General features: G+C 42.2%; 1 protein-coding gene across 9 annotated transcripts in view; it reads left to right on the top strand.

The window, feature by feature from the left end:
• The window catches only part of TENM4 (teneurin transmembrane protein 4), a 362,826-nt gene that overhangs the window by 218,998 nt on the left and 123,831 nt on the right, over positions 1-19,997 (top strand). For 7 of the 9 annotated variants that reach the window (XM_087936922.1, XM_087936917.1, XM_087936919.1 and 4 more), the window contains one exon: positions 17,571-17,741. The exons of the other annotated variants lie outside the window; for them this stretch is intronic. In XM_087936922.1, coding sequence (XP_087793048.1) covers positions 17,571-17,741 — 171 coding nt within the window. The remainder of the gene's footprint in view (positions 1-17,570; positions 17,742-19,997) is intronic. 9 annotated transcript variants of the gene reach the window in all.

Raw genomic sequence — 19,997 nt, 5'->3', positions numbered from 1 at the left:
ATTCACTTAACAACTGTGTCAAGAAAGGTAATAAAATACAGCAAAACTCACTTTATAACTGTCTTGCTTAGCAACAGAAATTGTGGCCGTAAGTCAAAGGACTACCTGTAATGGGTGTTCTGCTAAAAGAGCCTTTCTTTCTTTCTTTCTTTCTTTCTTTCTTTCTTTCTTTCTTTCTTTCTTTCTTTCTTTCTTCCTTCCTTCCTTCCTTTCCTTCCTTTCTTTCCTTCTTTCCTTCCTTTTTCTTTCTTTCCTTCCTTCCTTCCTTTTTTCTTTCTTTCCTTCTTTTTTCTTTCCTTCCTTTTTCTTTCTTTTTTCTTTCTTTCTTTTCATCCTTTTTCTTTCTTTTTTTCTTTCTTTTCTTTCTTTGTTTTTCTTTCTTTCCTTTCTTCTTTTTCTTTCTTCCTTTTCCTTTCCATCCTTCTTTTTCTCTTCCTCTTCCTTCTTTCTCTCTCTCTCTCCCCTCTTCCTTCTTTCTCTCTCTCTTTCTTTCTCTTTCTTTCTCCTTCCTTCATTTTTCTGTCTGTGTATCTTTCCCTTCCTCCTTTCTGTCCATCATTTATCCATTCACCCATGCCAGTTTTCTTTCCTGAATATATATCTGAATTTTTTTTAAAAAAGAAATGATGCCCACTGAAGACAAATGCAACTGAAAGAAGGAGGAAAATGTTGCTTTCCCTTAGTAACCGCCATGTCTGGTTGCTAAGTCGCACACTCCTCTTGGGGGGCTTGAAAGTGGCTCTACCTAGGCTGCTCCAGCTTGAGCTCAAAGCTAACCCTTCAGACCCCCACTTTATGGCCTTGCCCCTAATCCCACCCTTGAGTTCCACAATAGGCCCTTGTGTGAAATATCTCTGGGAACCTAATTCGACAAAAGAACTCCCTATAGCGAACGAGACGTGGGTCGCGGCCGTAAGAATATACCTTCAGTGCCTATAGAAAAATGGACAACGGAGCAGAGCAATTTTGAGTACTTCTCTTCCAGCGTCATGGCGGTGGGAACGGTAGGTGGGTTCCTGCCTGCTTTTCAGCTCAGTTGAGACTCATGCCAGCTGTTGTAAAGAAACAAAGCGAAGGAAAACAGCCAGTTACATGGGTTGACTTGGAATAAGTTCGGTCAAGGGCTTCCCTCTGGATGGATCCCGCCTGCGTGAGGATTGAAGACAATCCACTTGTGCGGTTGGACTGGGTTGGGTTTCTCTCTAGGTGAGAGACTTCGATCCAATCCTTGAAGTCCTACCAGAGATGCAGAAATGCAGAGGTTTACGAGATGGCAGCCTGAGTGGACTTCTCCATCCCTCTCTCTGCTGCATCTGGTTGGTTAGAATAGGTAGGTAGGTAGGTAGGTAGATAGATAGATAGATAGATAGATAGATAGATAGATAGATAGATAGATAGATAGATAGGCAGGCAGGCAGGCAGGCAGGCAGGCAGGCAGGCAGACACTCAGACAGACGATATTTCTCTCCCTCTATCATACCTATTTATCTGTCTACTTATCGTATCTATCATCTATATCTATCTATGTCATTCTGATAGATAGGTGGATGGGTGGGTGGGCAGGTAGGTAGGTAGGTAGGTAGATAGATAGATGATAGATGGATGGATGGATGGATAGATAGATAGGCAGCAGGCAGGCAGGCAGATAGACACTCAGACAGACGATATTTCTCTCCCTCTATCATACCTATTTATCTGTCTACCTATCATATCTATCATCTATCTATATCTATCTATCTCATTCTGATAGATAGGTGGGTGGGTAGGTAGGAAGATAGATAGGCAGGTAGGCAGGCAGGCACCCAGACAGATGATACTTCTCTCCCTCTATCATAACTGTTTATCTGTCTACTTATCGTATCTATCATCTATCTATATCTATCTATCTATCTCATTCTGATAGATGGGTGGGTGGGTGGGCAGGTAGGTAGGTAGGTAGATAGATAGATGATGGATGAATGGATAGATAGATAGGCAGCAGGCAGGCAGGCAGATAGACACTCAGACAGACGATATTTCTCTCCCTCTATCATACCTATTTATCTATCTACCTATCATATCTATCATCTATCTATATCTATCTATCTCATTCTGATAGATAGGTGGGTGGGCGGGTGGGTGGGCAGGCAGACAGACAGATAGGCAGGCAGGCAGGCAGATAGACACTCAGACAGACGATATTTCTCTCCATCTGTCATACCTATTTATCTATCTACCTATCATATCTATTATCTATCTATATCTATCTATCTCATTCTGATAGATAGGTGGGTCGGTGGGCAGGTAGGTAGGTAGATAAGATAAGGTAAGATAAGATAAGATAAGATAAGATAGATAGATATGCCCTGCTTGCAATTGAGACCAATCATGAATTAAGCTCCTTTGGATGTATTTTAACTTCATGTCCAGAAATCAATCAGTGAAGTGCATCGATGGAACTTGTTAACTTTGTAACATGGTTGTTAAGTGAATTTGGCTTCCCCATTGACTTGCTGGTCAGAAGGTCACTTGAGGGAATCACATGACACCGGGACACCGCAACCGTCATAAATACGAGTCAGGTGCCAAGAGCCTGATTTTTGATCACATGGTTTTTCCAAGTTATGGAATCATCATGATTCCATAACTTGGAAAAACGGTCCCAAGTCACTTTTTTCCAGTGCCGCCGTAATTTGGAATGGTCATTAAATGAGCTGTCGTAAGTCCAGGACTACCTACCCAAGCTGGCAGCCAAGGCGTGGGAGTGACAATGATATCATATCATGTAAGCCAGTTCAGGGGACCGTGCTGTCCGTCAATGTAAGACACTCACATAATGCTGATGTGTGATTGACAGGAGGCTGAAATACCTCGGGGATCCTGGGGAAGGTGGAAAAGGAACCCAAAGAGGCCCAAATGGGTTGCCATTTTCTCCGCTGCTTCTATTTGCAACCTGACCCGAACCATCTGGTTATTGATAGGGACTTTTAACCGTGGTCTGTCCCATTTCCCTCAATTTATGCCTCTCTGGTGCCCTGTGTCGGATTTTGGCTCCAGGTCCTTGAGAGACAGGAATGCCGTTACTTTCGCCTCGTCGGCTGCTTAATCAGCCGTCCCAAATAGATGGATGGGTGGGTGGATGGATGGATGGATGGATGGATGGATGGATGGACGGGTAGGCAGGCAGGCAGGCAGGCAGGTAGAGATGGAGGGAGGGAGAGAGAGGATGGATAGATGGAAGTAGGTAGGTAGGTAGGGGGGGGAGGGAGGGAGGGAAAGAGAGATAGAGAAAATGAGAGATAGGTAGATAGATAGAGGATGGATGGATGGATGGAGGTAGAAAGAGAGAGACATATAAAGGATGGTTGGATGGATGGATGGATGGATGGATGGAAGTAGGTGGGTGGAGAATAGATAGATAGATAGATAGATGATAGATAGATAGATAGATAGATAGATAGATAGATAGATAGATAGATAGATAGATAGATAGATAGATAGGCAGATAGATAGGCAGATAGATAGGCAGATAGATAGATAGGCAGGAAGACAGGCAGAGACAGAGAGAGAGAGAGAGCAGAGAGAGAGAGGAGAGATTGGATGGATGGTAGGTAGGTGGAGGGAGGGAGAGATAGAGAAAATGAGAGATAGGTAGATAGATAGAGGATGAGCGGATGGAGGTAGACAGACAGACAGACAGACAGAAATAGAGGATGGATAGATGGATGGAAGCAGGTGGGTGGAAGATAGATAGATAGATAGATAGATAGATAGATAGATAGATAGATAGATAGATAGATAGATAGATAGATAGGCAGGCCCTGCTTGCAATTGAGGGCAATCATGGTCTATTTGCAACCTGACCCGAACCATCTGGTTATTGGTAGGGACTCTTAATGCTGGTCTGTCCCATTTACCTCAATTTATGCCTCTCTGGTGCCCCATATTGGATTTTGACTCGGGGGGGCCTTGACAGACAGGAATGTCATTAATTTCACCATGTCAACTGCTTAATCAGCCCTCCCCCAGAATTGCATTCATCGGTAACCCTTTGCCCAGGCCATTTTTCCGTAAAAGAGAAAAATTATCTTCTTCCACATTCCCTGTAATTCTAAATTCCTTTTTTCCCCCCTAAATTCAAAAGAAAGAGATTGTTTTATACTTGAAACACATTTGCACCATTGGATAAAACATCCGTGTGGGTTTTTCTGCACAAATGCCTTTGTTGGATGGAAAAATAATAATAAAAGCGGAATAGAAATAAATAAAAATATGAGGCTTGTTTAGATGCTTTGAATTGATTCTTTGCAATTACATTATACAGCAATTTCTGTTTGCCTTCCTATATCTAAGATTCCTTGCCTCAGTATTGATCTGGGTTGAGCTAACTCCGAGGTGAAGATGGCATCACAAGAAACCAAACACAGGACGAACTCTCAAATGCTCTATATCTGGACAAAGTCTCCCCATTATTATTATTTTTAGATCCTAATAACTTGCTTAACAACTTTCCTTCCAAAGATGTTTTTCCAAAAAGCAACTGGACTTTCTTCTATTTTTTTTTCCATTGAAAACATTTTGCTTCTCATCCAAGAAGCTTCTTCAGTTCTGGGGAGACTTTTCTTCGAAAACGTTTTGCTTCTAATCCAAGAAGCTTCTTAGTTCTGAGGAGACTTTTCTTCGAAAATGTTTCACTTCTCATCCAAGAAGCTTCTTCATTTCTGGGGAGACTTTTCTTTGAAAACGTTTCGCTTCTCATCCAAGAAGCTTCTTCAGTTCTGGGGAGACTTTTCTTCAAAAACATTTCACTTCTCATCCAAGAAGCTTCTTAGTTCTGAGGAGACTTTTCTTCGAAAACGTTTCACTTCTCATCCAAGAAGCTTCTTCAGTTCTGGGGAGACTTTTCTTTGAAAACGTTTCGCTTCTCATTCAAGAAGCTTCTTAGTTCTGAGGAGACTTTTCTTCTAAAACGTTTCGCTTCTCATCCAAGAAGCTTCTTCAGAAGCGAAAAGTTTTCAAAGAAAAAATAAATCCAAGAAAGTCCAGTTGCCTTTTGGAAAAGTGTCTTTGGGACCGTCATGACCTGGATGATTGAGAATCTCCATAACTTTTCTCCATTTTTTTTCATACCCCTATTTCCTTTCCTTTTTTTTTTTCCTTTTCCTCCATCTCCTCCTATTCTCCAAGAAATCCTCGGGCGTTTTTCTTTGCCTTTCAAAAATCAAAGCTGCTGATTTGAAAGGAATTGTTTTCCTTCATACAAGCTCCTGCCTGAGCAGAGGGGTTAGACTAGCGGACCTCCAAGGTCCCTTCCGTCTCTGTTATTCTATAGGTTTGCCTTACCCAAACCTTTGATATTGTTCTGTTTCTTATTTACTTATTTCATGGGGTGAGAATTGCAATGGGTAATATGTCCCGTTACCGCTGGTAGGATTTGAATGACTGATCGTATCCAAGAAAACCATCAAAACAGAACGAGTTATAGCGGCTGAATGAATATATAAACTTTTTGCAAAATGTATCTGAGCATCACAACGGGAGCGAATACATTCAGTGCTGTAAAAATAATGATATATTTCTTTAGCCTCAGCTGGGGAAAAATAACCCACAAGAGAAAATTATGCAGCCTCCCATTTTTATAGGAACAATGAACCTTGGAGTATAATATAGTTATTAGCCTTTAAGGGGCCAGAGTTCTCCTTGATATTCATGTTGTATTACGTTGTTATGTTGTTAAACCAAATACGTTTCCAGAAGATCAGCATATGTACTTATCCAAGTTTATCCAATGCAATATAAAATGCCGTTGATTAATTGTGGGTTACTTATAGATAGTCCTTGGTTCAAAACGGTAATTAGAACCAGAATTTCTATCCGTAAGCAATGCACAGATAATCCTCGAATTATAAATATTCGTTTAGTGACCATTTAAAGTTAACAACAGCATTGAAAAAGGTGATATGATCGTTTTTCACACTTATGACTGTTTGCAACATGTTCAGAGTTTTGCAGCGTTAATTCAGTGCCAGAAAAATAAACACGGATGGCTGATGCTTTATTTAACATTTTTATAAACATAATAAGTAGATTTTACAAACCAGTGGTAGATTTCTCCAACATGGAGCAAACTCAAAGAGAAACATGTTGCAAGTTCAGAGCAGAGCTCCAGTCTTCAGCAAGCAAGCAAGTTGGTTTCTCTTTTACTTTAGTTCCGCAGGCGAGTAAGAGGAGAGAAGCAATTTCATTTTCAATAGACAAACTCAGAGCTTCCCATAGCTGTAGAGTTGCAGAGCTTAATAAAGAGCCACGCCTAGGCTACTTCTAGTTTCAGTTTCCAGCCTAGGCTACTTCTAGTTTAAGTTTCCAAACAGCCCTCATTGGCTGATTTAGTTGCTATGCCTATTCATTGGCTATTCATTTTCATAAGTCGAAGGCTAACCTATGCACAGATTTCTGCGACCATTTCATCTCAAATGTACAAATCATGGGGTTTATTTTTCCAGCTACAAAAAAAATATCTTAGTTTGGAAGACCTAAGCAGGCGCCAATAAAAGAAAACTAACTTTATGGCTGAGTTTTGTCCCAGAACTGTTACACAGAAATCTAATAATACTGATAAAGGGAAGGAGGTAATCTCATACAGTATGTTTTAATACATGTGTTGGCAGCCTTGGAATAAAAAGTATACATGTGTTTTGAGCATTGAATTAAATTTAGGAATTATGGTTAATTGGTTAAACCGTTTTCCTTTCCCACAAATTACAGATTTGCCTAATGAAGTAATATACTTAAAGTTCTATTGACCATAGCCAACTAGTCTTTTATTTTAGCAATTATTTACGTGCTCCCTGTTAAAATCTGCCTTCCTTGATTTCTCTAATTACATTAAATACCCCAATGGGAAAATTCTTTTTTAATACATACAAATTAAAATTCCATTTAGAGGTGCAATGGGACCATGTAGCAACTTGAACACGAAGAAATGTTCCCGGGTAGCGATTAGAAGACAGAAATTAGGAAAAAGAAAAAAAACCTTTCTTTGTGTGTTAGAAAAATCTAGTTGAGAAAAGTTTGTTTTAGAAAGACTGTATTTTCTTGGAAAAAATAAAGGACAAACTTGAAAAAGAGTTTTAAAAAAGGCTCATAAAGATGAAGTATTTTAATTGTTTATGTCTAATATTCTGGCTTTCCAAAGGAAAAATCAAGAGCAGAGCTGAGGAAAAACTTTACAAAAACACCCGTTCCAGTAAAAAATATCTAAAAAGCATAAGTGAAGTTGTAAGAAGCAAGTATTAAAAGGATTTCTGCAAATCAAGCTACGCATTACATGATTCCATGTGTATATGAAATGTTAAATGTCCCAAATATCAATAGTGCTCTACTTACAACTGTTTATTTAGTGACCGTCGAAACTTACAACGGCACTGGAAAAAGGGACTTTATGACCGATTTCCAAACTTACAACCTTTGCAGATCCCAGGGTCACGTGATCAAAATTCAGACACTTGGCCACCGACTCATCCTGCAGTATCCTGGGGTCATGAGATCCATCAAGCGTGTCAGGATTCCAGCAGTTACCCTCATTTAAATCATGAGTCTCGAGCCAAACTTCCAAAACTTAAAAAGGATTTATTTGGGAGTTAACATATCCAGCACTGCCTAAGTGTAGCTAACTCTGAGGCACATCATTCATTGTCACCCTTGACCCTGGTTTTCCCCCACCCACTGGGTGTATCATAATTCATATTCTCCAATGGGACACCTCCATAGCCCAGAGTCATCAATCGTGTGCTCCAATTAGAATTTTGCGGGACAGAAACTTCAGTCACCTAGTTACTATCTTTGAAAATTATTTATGGAATGAACTTTCGGTTTGCAAACTGCCGCACTGCTCCCCACTCCCTTTCTGTTGGCAACTCTATAAAAAGACCATAGGAATATTTTATGAGTTGACAAAGCAAAGACAATAAAGAAGCCAGATTCACTTAACAACCGTGTTACTCACTTAACAACTGCACAGATTCACTTAACCCCCTGTGGCAGGAAAGGTCACAGAATGGGGCAAAAAACCCAGGTATTTTGGGCTCAGTCGAGGCCATAAGTCGAGGCCGATCTGTATTTCTAGTCCAAAAGAAAATCCATCCAGGGACAAAAAAACCAAAGAATTTTAAAAAATACATATTCTGTTGAGGAGGCAGTTAAGAGGTTAGGAAATGTTGGTGGTCTACTGTTTCCTCCCCTTCCCAACAATTAACACATTTCTATGCTTCCCGGCACTATGTAGAATATTCCCAAAGGAGCTGTCAAGTAGTAATACCATTACGTGATATTAACAGAACGTTAAAAAACTGGTGGAATCGAAAATATTTACATCCCACTTTCCTGCCTGACAAACTCATTAAACAAATAATGACTTCTTTTAAAAAAAAAAAAAGAAAAAAAAACACCTAAAACTCTCAAAAATGTGGATTTGGAACGGAAGAAATAGAAAAAAAAATCTGCTCCCTTGGTGGCCATTTTTGTTGGAAAGTTTGATCCTAAAATTGCAAGCGGTAAAATGCGATGTGTGCAGGGGCTGGGCTGATACCGGTTCGCACTGGTTGGGCTGAACCAGATGGTAATTTTTCATCGGTAGTTCCGATGACTGGCTGGCCCCGCTCACCCCGCCTCAGCCCTCCCAGGAGTCCCCACGTGGCCCATTTTGGATCCTGAGTAAGTGCAGGACCCACATGGGACTTGGGGAGGGCAAAAAACGGGCCGCACGGAGGTTCCAGAAGGCCCATTTTCGGCCTCCGGAGCCCGGGAACGGGGGTGAACGTGCCTCAGAGGCTCAAGGAAAGCCTCTGGAGCCTGCGGAGGGAGTGGTGCAGGAGGCCGACTAGGCCACGCCCACCCTGGCCACGCCCACCCAGCAACCGGGCAGAGAACAGGTTGCTAAAAATTTTGAAGCCCACCTCTGGATACGTGTTTCTGTGCGCAGGGGTGTGTTTCTTCTGGTTCTGTCCACCTCTGTAGAACCGGTAGCTTTGAAAAGCAACAGACGTAGAACCGGTTCTATGTCTGCTGATGTTTTTGCTCATCCACCCGCCCGGGCTCTTACCTGACCTTTATTTCCTGATTTTTTTCCAACTTCCGCTGCCGTGCGAGGCCCAGCTGCAGTTAAAAAAGCAAGAAACAAGGGCTTTTGGAGAGGCTGCTTCTCTGCACGCAGCATGCTGATGACGATTTACAGGCGCTCGCCAGCAGCTGTGCAGGACATTGTAAATCACTGAACCTCGTAAATGACCAAACTGGTAGTTAACCCTGTCGGATCCCACCCCTGTCTGTGTGTGTGTATGTGTAAAACTACTTTTTAAAGTTGAACAAAAAAAAGGGAGCATCCTGTTTATTTGTACAATTGCAGATAATCCTCAACTTACAACCCCAACGGCCCACAAAATGTCTGCTGCTAGGCGAGACAATTGTTAAGTCAATTTTACCCCGTGTCAACAACTCCTTGCCACAGTTGTGAAGTGAAATCACTGTGGTTGTTAAAAGTTAGTCACATGAACTTTTGCTAAGCGAACCTGGATTCTCCTTTGATCTGGTTCGTCAGGTCGCAAAAGGGGATCGCGCGACCACAGGGCCCTGCAACAACAATTGTCATAAATGTGAGTCAGGTGCCAAGAATATGAATTTAATCCCGTGACTGTGGGGATGCTGCAACAGTCGTAAGAGTGAAAAACGGCCATAAGTCACTTTTTCCAGTGCCATTGAAACTTCAAACGGTCACTAAACTCTTATAAGTCAAGGACTACCTGTACTCATTCAACTTTCCTCTAACCCATATAAACTACGTTCAAGATTCAAGCTGCACGCGATGAGGCCATAAGTCATTTTTCCCCGACTGCTATTCTTCGTATCTTCCGTCACTAAGCAAATGGTCTTAAGTTGAGGCCTACCTGTATGCCACCTCTGAAAATGACTTTTCGTCGGTTGTTTGCCTTACTTGAAGCTCCAGCATCGCTGCCCTGAAATACGAAACCACGAGCATCATCCGCAAAAAAAATATCTGACTCTTCTTTTCCCCATCAGGGTGGTCTTTCTTTCCAAATACCTGGTTCAGCATCAACTTAGATAACCATTAACCTTCCTGGACACAAGATGGGGGTCTTTTAATTTTGAACTCTGTCATGGCTTTTCCTTTTTTTTATTATTGCATTTCTCTTACCCATCTCCAAGAAGTCCACAAGCTAATAAAAGTCCAGCTGCATGTGTAGTTTTGTAAGGGTCTCTCTCTCTCTCTCTCTTCTTTTATTCCTTTCAATCCTTCTATTTCTCTTTTCTTTTCTGCTGACCGGTGTGAATTTCTTTTCAGTCTTCTCGGCCATCAAAAGGAGCCTGGGATGCTTCACTAAGCAAGCATTGTCTTCGCTCTTTGCGGTGATCTATCAAAATCGTTTCCCTGGCTCGGCTAACACGCTCACTCCATCAACCTGTCCGAACAAGGAGTCAATTTTCTCTGCCAGCTAACTAACCATCTTTGTTACTCGTCGTGTACGTTTCTCATTTCCGACCAGTATTCTTCTCCTCTCCTTTGTCTGTTCTGCTGACGATGGATTTTCCTCCTCTTTACTTGCTAAGCAATCAGGAAGCGTATTTCCTGAAGTGTCTAATTTTCAGCCCAAGACAGAGGGGCCAATAATACCCTCAACCTATTAACCTTAAATTTCTGTTGCTAAGTGTTGCTCAACACTTAGCAACAAGCTCATTTATTAAGTCGCTAACAAACTCATTTAAATTTAATAATCTCTCTATATAAAAGCAAAATACCCCTCGTGCATCATCACAAAATCTCCAGAACCGTAAAGCCTACAAACTTGAAATTTGGCATATATGTTCCTTTTGGCTTCTAGGTGCTCACTAAGAAAAGATTTTTTGAAATGACCATTATTAGAGCATTAGTATTTCCTATATTATTATTATTATTAACACGCTCTGATGCTAAGGAGTTCGACTCCCTCTCCCCACCTGAAAAGAAATCTCTTCCAAATGCAAAACACAAGCAGAGGAGAGGAGTTTCAGTTTCACAACAGCAAGCAGCTTTAGTACAGAACAGTTGAGCTAAGCCCAGGCCCAGGTTCCTTACTGTCTCCTTTCTCACACAGCAAATACTGTTTCAGTTTCCAAATAGCCCTCAACTCTCTCACACTAGCCAGATGAATACCAATGGAGGCTAGTAGGCAGAGGCAGAATTTTTTTCTGCTTAACAACCATGTGATTTAGTTAACAATCGGGTTGATTCACTTAACAACTGTGGCAAAAAAAAAAAAATAAGGACGTAAGCTCAAGCGTGATTCACTTAACCGCCTTGCTTGTAACGGAAATTCTGATTGCAATTGTAGTTGTAAGTTGAGCGCTACCTATACGTCAATAAAATTCTTAATATTACTCATAGTGGCTATTTCCTGACCTGGTTTATCTGTAAGAGTTACAGAATAGCAGGGGTAGAGAGGGGCCTTAGAGGTCTTCCAAACCAACCTCGGCTGCTCAAGCAGGAGACTCTATACCAGTGGTGGCTAACTTTTTTTGGCTCCCGTGACGATAATTGTGCATGCCAGCACCCAGAAGGCAATGCGTGGTGGGCCTCCCCCCCCATGCCCCCTGCTCATGCGTGCGTGATTTCCCCCTCGTGCACCATGCATCCGCGCATGAGTGCGTGATTTTCCCCTCATGCACTGTGCATCTCTGTGCATGCACATGCAATCCCCTTGCGCGTAGCGCATGCGTGCGCATCTCCCACTCAACCTCCCTCCGCCCCCTTCACATGCGCACCAGATACCCAACAATCAGCTGTCAGGCGGCAGCACGCGCGTGCGCAGTGGGGCTCTTCTAGGTGACCTCTTGTATGCTGGGGGAAATGGACCTATACCATTTCACACAAACGGTTGTGCAATCTCTTGTTAAAAAGCTCCAGGGATGGCGCACCCACCACTTCGGACAATAATCCCAAGCAAGAAATTGTGACCAAATGAATGGCAGAATTGCCATCTTCCCAGGGATAATGTTTTAAATTTATTTGTTTTTTTAAAAGAATTAACCATAAGTAACAATGAGCTGTTGACACATAAAGAGAATAAGAGAGTTGGAAGGGACCTTGGAGGTCTTCTAGTCCAACCCTTTGCTCAAGCAAGAAACCCTCTACCGTTCCAGACAAATGGTTGTCCAGTCTCTTCTTTAAAAACCTCCAGTGATGGATCACCCACAACAAGCTGTTCCACTGAGTAATTGTTCTAACTATTGTTCTAACAATTTTTTAATTGTTCTAACTGTCAGGAAATTCCTGCTTAGCTTTAGGTTGCTTCTCTCCTTGATAAATTTCTCTCCATTGCTTCTTGTCCTGCCTTCAGGGGCTTTGGAGAATAGATTGACACCCCCCACCTCTTCTTTGGGGCAACCCCTCAAATATTAGAGCACTGCTATCATGTCACCCTTAGTCCTTCTCTACTCCAGGGAGTAAATGACCTATACCCATGATGGCGAACCTGTGGCACGCGTGCCACAAGTGGCACGCAGAGCCATTTGTACTGGCACGCAAGCTGCAGGCAAACTTACCTCACTGTGCATGCACGCGCCTCACAACTGATTTTTTTTTTTCCGGTTGGTTTGAGGCCTTTTTTTGGCCTCCCAGAGGCTTGGAAAAAGCCTCTGTAAGACTTTTCAGGCTGAGTTATAGGCCCGTTTCATCATTTCCTGTAATACCGGAAGTGACAAAACAGGCCTATAATTCGTCCTGAAAAGCCTTGCAGAGGCTTTTTCCAAGCCTCTGGGAGGCTGAAAAAGGCCTCAAACCAGCTGAAAAATCAGCTGTGAGGTGCAGTGCAGGTAAGGCGGAGGCGAGGGGAATTGTGCGCGCATGCACAGGGGGACATGGGGAGGAGGCACGCATTGCATTCTGGAAGCTGGCACGCAAGTGCATGCGCGCTAATGTGCACACCGTTTTGGACACAGGAGCCCAAAAAGGTTAGCCACCACCGGCCTAAATTATTCCATTAGGGTTTGTATTAGGTGTTGATTTTTTTTAACATACCTCCCTTTCAGGAATTAATGCAGAGGAGGTCTCCAGATCATAATAATGGTTCTGTGGTATACGATATCTTTTCTCTTCCCTTCGCAAAGGTGTGTTTGGGCCAGGGATGGGTTGCTACTGGTTCACCCCGGTTCGGGCGAACCGTTAGCTAGTTTTATCATTTTTAATGGACCGGTTCAGCGAACCCGGTAAATGCCAGCCCTGGCTGGCCCGCCCACCCCACCCCTCCCAGGAGTCCCCACACGGCCTGTTTTGCATGCCAGGTAAGTACAGGGCTCGGGCCGCCAAGAAGGCCGGAAGTGGGCCTATTTCCAGCCTCCAGAGGGCCTCCGGAGCCCAGGGAGGCCATTTTCACCCTCCTGGAGGCTCAAGGAAAATAAATAAATAAATAAATAAATAAATAAATAAAGAAAGAAAGAAAGAAAGAAAGAAAGAAAGAAAGAAAGAAAGAAAGAAAGAAAGAAAGAAAGAAAGAAAGAAAGAAAGAAATACCACTTGGGCAAGGAACACTCCAGACCACAATAAAGGGGAATACTTGTAGCTCACGATTGAAATGAGGGGTCGTTTATGCTCTCTGAGCTTGGTGATTTTCTTGCAGATATTTCATTATTCAGGCTAGGTAATATCATCAGTGCTAGGAGGGAGAGGAGGAGGAGGAGGAGGATTGTGGGGTCCTTAGTGCTCTCTAAACTTGGTTGTTTCTTGAAGATGTTTTACTACCAAACTAAGTAACATCATCAGTGCTAGAGGGGAATTTGGAATGATGGAGGAGGAGGAGGACTGTGGGGTCGTTGGTGCTCTCTAAACTGGTTTGTCTTCTTGCAGGCATTTCATTATCCAAACTAGGTAACATCATTAGTGCTAGGAGGGAGTAGATGATGTTAGAGAGAGATAGAAAGAGAGGGGGGGAGGGAGGGAGGGAGGGAAGGAAGGAAGGAGAGAGAGAGAGAGAGAGAGAAAGAAAGAAAGAAAGAAAGAAAGAAAGAAAGAAAGAAAGAAAGAAAGAAAGAAAGAAAGAAAGAAAGAAAGAAAGAAAGAAAGAAAGAAAGAAAGAAAGAATCACTTAAGCTGAAATCGGAGGAACATTACTGGTGTCTCTGCCACTAAAAAGAGAAGACAAAGTTAGCAGAGAGAAGGGAAGCCAGACAAAGAGCTTTGTGAAGGAGTCTTAAGCCCTTGGTAGCTGCACAGTGAAGCAACTCAGAGCTCTTTTTAAATGGATTTTAATTGCACTCTGCTCTTTTAGGAGATGGCAGCTCTTCCGCTGAGTTTGAGGGGGGGGAAATCCCCTATTGAGTGTTGCCCGTGAGGTGGAAAATAAATGTTTTTTTGTGCTTGGAGTGCCTTTATTTACAGGGCCAGAGAAATGTCATTGATTGGTTCAGGCTGAGATGGTTTCAAGGGAGCCCATCGGGAGCCCATCGCCGAGCTCCCACTTAGCTTTTAGGCCTTCTTAGTGATTCAGAAATGTCTTCTCGTTTGCAGAGGGAACTTCTGTTGGTTGGCAGAGGACAAAGCAAGCTTATGGGATTCACTGTGGGAAGAAATGGCTTAAGCCCAGGGCTGAGTAATGTGGTCGGGGGAGGCAGAGATATAGATTTATTCATATAATATATATCTAAAAGGAATGCAATCCATGTGAAGTGTGAATTTTTTAGCAGGTTGAATTCTAACCAGGATCTGCCCCAAAGGATGGATGGATGGATAGATAGATAGATAGATAGATAGATAGATAGATAGATAGATAGATAGATAGATAGATAGATAGATAGATAGATAGATAGATACTGTGAGTAGGTATTAGGTAGATTAGATAGATAGATAGATAGAGATAGATAGATAGATAGATAGATAGATAGATAGATAGATAAGATAGGTAGATAGTAATGTTGTTGAAGATAGATAATAAGATAGATAATGATGAATATAAATGATATAACAATGAAGATAGATCTGAAGTGATGATGAGTGTGAGAGAGAGAGATGATGATGAAGATAGACAGATAATGAAGAAGATAGGGAGGGAGGGAGGGAGAGGAAGGAAGGAAGGAAGGAAGGAAGGGAGATCCTTTTAGCTGAGCCCACTGAAGGGATGGCAAACATCTTAGAAGGGACCTTTCCTATTTTTTTTGGAGAGTCTAAGGGAGAGAGACCCTTTGAGTCTTGCAAGATTCTGTTAATGTCACCTTACAGTAAAGGCAGAGCTATCACACCTGGCTGTCTATCTTATCTTTATTACCTCGCAAGGCTGATGTATAAAAGCAGGCGTGACATTGCTTTAAATATGCGGCGGCATAAAATTAGCCAGAGGTTGGAGTTCTTGCTATGTCTGGGCTGGAAAACAAAGTTGGAAAGTCATCTTTATAGTTAATAAAGCTTTTCCTTCCTGTCCCCACATTACCCAATTATACCTGAGCTTTGCTGCGGCTTCTTACCCAGTTGTTGGCTTATTACAACTTGTCACATTTTGCGCTGTTAATCTAACGTGTAAAGAAAACATTGCACACCCAAACGTTCGCACTGTTTATTTGCCTTTGCTAGAATCCTTGTGCAGTAGGCCTCGTCCCATCCCTTGTTAATCGTGGGAGCTGACTTACTACACGTAGTTCTTCTGTTACAGCATATTATTGCATTGCTCCTGGCGTTTGACCCTTTCTTTTGCGACGTTTGCAAGTCAGTCCATTCTCGAGGCACATTGCACCACTGCTTCTGTCAGCTTCACAGAAGGTGAAGGCATCTAGCCAACCTTGACTGATCTTGAAAACGCAAAGCAGATTGGGGATGTTTAGTACTGGATGAAGTGGAAGAGAGGGGCAGGAAGAGTAGTGAGGCAAGGCACCAAAACAGCCTCGGTTCACCATTTTCTGAGTGTGCGCCCCATTGTTGTTAATACAACCTCTCTTGGTAATGAGGACCTCTTTAGATAGACCTCAATAATGCAGAAAGCTTGAGATCCTACAGAGAACAGCAAATGCTATGGGTACTGCCTACTCTGAGGTGGGTTAGAAAATCTCAGATTTATAAATTAGATTGGACAATCCCAAAATACCGTGCAAAGATAGTCAAAGAACTATCAACCATTAGTCCATTGTTGCCAAAAGAACATAGATGTCTTCTTAAAGATTGACTCCTGGGGGATCTTATAGTCCTCGACTTACAACAGTTCATTTAGTGACCATTCAAACTTACAATAGCACTGGAAAAAAGTGACACGACTGTTTTTCACACATATGACCATTGCAGCATTCCCCTGAGGTCATGTGATCAAAATTCAAATGCTTGACAACTAACTTATGATGGTTGCAAAATCCCAGGGTCATGTGGTTAATTTTTGCAACGGTCTGACAAGCAAAATCCACGGGGAAGCCAGATTCACTTAACGGCCATGTTACTAATTTAAAAACATCAGTGGTTCACTTAACAACTGTGGCAAGAACGGTCATAATATGGGCCAAGATTCACTTAACAGATGTTTCACTTAGCGACATAAATTTTGGGCTCAAGTGTGGTCATAAGTCAAGGACTACCTATATTCGTAAATGCTGAATCCCACTTCAGAGTAGGCACTACTCATAGTATCTGCTATTCTTATAGGATCTCAGCCTTCCTGTATTACTGAAAGATGATAGGCTAGAACAGAGGTGTCCAATGTTGGCAGCGTTAACATTAAATTAACATTAACATTAAGTCTTATGGACTTCAACACCCAGAATTCCCCAGCTGAAGTCCACAAGTTGCCAAGGTTGGATACCCCTGACTAGACTTTCTCAGTCTTTGGTTGGTTGGCTGGCTGGCTGGTTGGGTTGGGTTGGTTGGTTGGTTGGTTTGCTTGTTGGTTGGTTGGTTGAGTTGGTTGGTTGGTTGGGTTGGGTTGGGTTGGTTGGTTGATATCCCACCTTTTAATTCTGGAAATTAAGGCAATGAATTAAGCTCAGTGTCCTTTCTTTCTAATTTTCCCTCAACTTTCTGGTGAATTAGGTTGGGCAGAGAGAGAGAGAGAGAGAGAGAGAGTGATTGGTCCAAGGTCGTTTAGGGAGGACCCGTAACTGATTGTGAGCTAGAATCTGATCTACTCACCTAAGTCAGAGTGGCCTTTGGGTTGAGCAAGAATGAATGGCTCTAAATGACGTTGTTGGCTTCCCTGCTGGAGGATGGACCAAAATCTAGATCTCCCTGCACCTAGTCTATCATTAAAGCACAACTGGCTCTCTTAATGTTGGAACTGCATGACCTTGAATCCTCCTCCAGATTTCGGCCCAAATAGGGAGGAATTCTGGAGATGGAAAGCCCACCTCCTCTGGAGACCCAACTGAGGGATGTTCTCCTAGATGCAAGCCACCTTTTCATCTACCCCATCAAAAGCCTTGAAATGCTTCCGAGACAAATCCTAATGCCAATTATGGGATCCTGAGGGATGGAACGCCCAACCTCAGCCCTGGTTTCTTTTTGACCTTTCACAATTCTTCTCGGTGAAGAAACACCTCCCCACCTCAAAGTTGACTTCTCTCATTGCTCACCGCAGCCATGCACCTGTTTGGCCTAAACTGGCACCTGCAGCCGATGGAAGGGCAGATGTTTGAGATCACGGAAGACACAGCTGGCAGTTGGCCTATGCCAACAGACATCTCCTTGTATTCCTCAGGGGGCACAGGGTTAGAGTTACCTGAGAGGAAAGGCAAAGGAGCCGGCGAAGGTACGGTTTGTGTTTTTCCTTCTTGTGTGTCTTTCCACCCTCATAACATCATGGCCTTCCCCTCCAGTTGCCGCTTCATTCCAGAATTTTCTAGAACGCCCCTCTCCCCCCGCTCACATCATCATCTCTCCCTTTTCCAACACTGACCCGAAACATGCATTATCGCACCACCACAATCCAATCCAGAGCCATCCATCCGAAGGGGAGGGAAATATCTCTTTCATGTGTGTTTGTTTACTGTGTATTCTTCCAAAAATTCTCCTGTCTCCGCTGACATGTGTTGATCATTTAAAATAAAGTTTGTTTTAACGCTCCTTGTTTCCCTCTCTCTTCCCCTACAAGGATACCAAAAGTTGATGTTTCTTGCTTAATTATGCTTCGTTGTTGTTGTTTTCCTTTGATGATTTTCCTGGTAAACGTACGCCTCATGCCAAAATACGTTTTTTGAAAGCTCCCTGAAACCATAAGTTTCGACGTAATTCGTTTACATATTGAGATCAGATTCTAAATTATTCCATTTTGAAAATCGGGTGGAAAAGATACTGCTAATTCTCTGCTTACAATCACGATTGGGATCAGAAATTTCGGCATTAAGTGATGCAGTCATTAAACGAGGGCTTAAATGTGATCACGCCTGATTTTGCAACCTTTTTTGCCCTGGTCATTAAGTGGTTCATCACATGATCACGATTTGCGACCTTTCCTGCCGGCTTCCCCAATGACTTTCCATTGAGGAAGCCGAATTTGCTTAACGGCCGCGTGATTCACTCTGTGGCTGCAGTGACTCGCTGTACAGCCATTGTAAAAATATTCATAAAATCAGGTCCAGGCACGTGGCAAGTTGATTTATGATTGAACCAAAATTCCAATCCTAGTTGTGGTCATAAATCAAGACTACCTGTAGAAGTAAAAGCAAGCACAATTTTTTAACTTTTGTGCCAATGCTTCAATCTCTGGAAGTTGTTCATTCCTAACCTTTAATATCCAAGAATGCTCCGTGTTTTCTAAAAATCTATCCAGCTTCTCCGGAGGCCGAAAGACTAATTGAATGTAGTAAACTGAGAACTATTCAAAGCTATGTAAAATCATCCTTTGTTTAGTAAAAGTAGCTTGACAACCTACCACAGGATCTCAGGAAAAACTTGTAAAAGGTGAAATCCTGTCATTCCTTAAAAGCTAAGCATTGTGTAGCACAATAAAACTCAGGTGTGCTACGAAAACAACACATTTTTAACCCCCATTAAAGTAAAACGTTTGTGCAAATAAGAACTTTTGTGTGCTAGGCTGATAATCTACCTGAATTTTTTTAAAAAAAATGTTCTCTGTTCTCCAAATTTTCTGGGTCACAACTCGGATATGTAGAACACAATTGTGACTTATGCCACATGTAGATAGCAATCACATGTACCAAAAGCATCCAATTATACCCATTACAACCATCATAAGTACGAGTCAGTTGCCAAGCCTTTGAATTTTTATCACGTGACTATGGGGATGCTACAATAGTCATAAGTGTTAAAAACACCGTCATAAGTCACTTTTTTCAGTGCCGTTGCAACTTCGAATGGTCACTGAACGAACCCATTGTAAGCTGAGGACTTGATTTCTGAGTCTTAAATGTTTGAAAGGTGAATTTTTAAAAAGTGCTTATTTTAGTGTGGGCGAGATGAGACTTCCATTATCAGATGTTTCTGGAAGCAGAGTTTTTTAATGGTTGCCTGTGCAAATTCCACTCTCTGAACAGAAAGCTATCTCTTTCTGTTGGCTGTTCCACATATCCGCAAATACCACACATATTTTAAATAAACTTAACACCAAAGCAGTTAATCTGTCCACAGGGAAGAATTCGTGTTAACTTCCTAACAGATGGAATCACTTAAGTTTTAAGTAGAGTTTTACTGTCTGAAAAATATAAAAATATGTTAGGGCTGCAAGAATCTACTCCCCATTGAAATTCTGGCCATTAAACAGGGTACTGTTGGCTGCATAAAAAAGTCTGCGGATGGAGAGAAAACGTTTTAATCCTTTTATTCTCCAAACACCACTTCCATTTATGTTCCAAAAAGGAAGGGAAGAAAATGACAGGGCTGACTCCAGTTTAGAACGGTATTCCTCAAACTTGGTGTGCAATAGAACAGAACACAACACAACACAATAGAATAGAGGAGTGTGAATAGGAATAGACAGTGGTGGGATTCAGCCAGTTTGCACCAGTTCAGGATAACCAGTTGTTATCTTTCTGAGCAGTTTGGTGAA

The sequence above is a fragment of the Pseudonaja textilis genome, chromosome 7 (genome assembly GCF_049901715.1).
Source record: "Pseudonaja textilis isolate UNSWEBS1 chromosome 7, rPseTex1.2, whole genome shotgun sequence".
Taxonomy (NCBI): Eukaryota; Metazoa; Chordata; class Lepidosauria; order Squamata; family Elapidae; genus Pseudonaja; species Pseudonaja textilis.
This window is presented reverse-complemented; position numbering and strand designations above follow the sequence as displayed.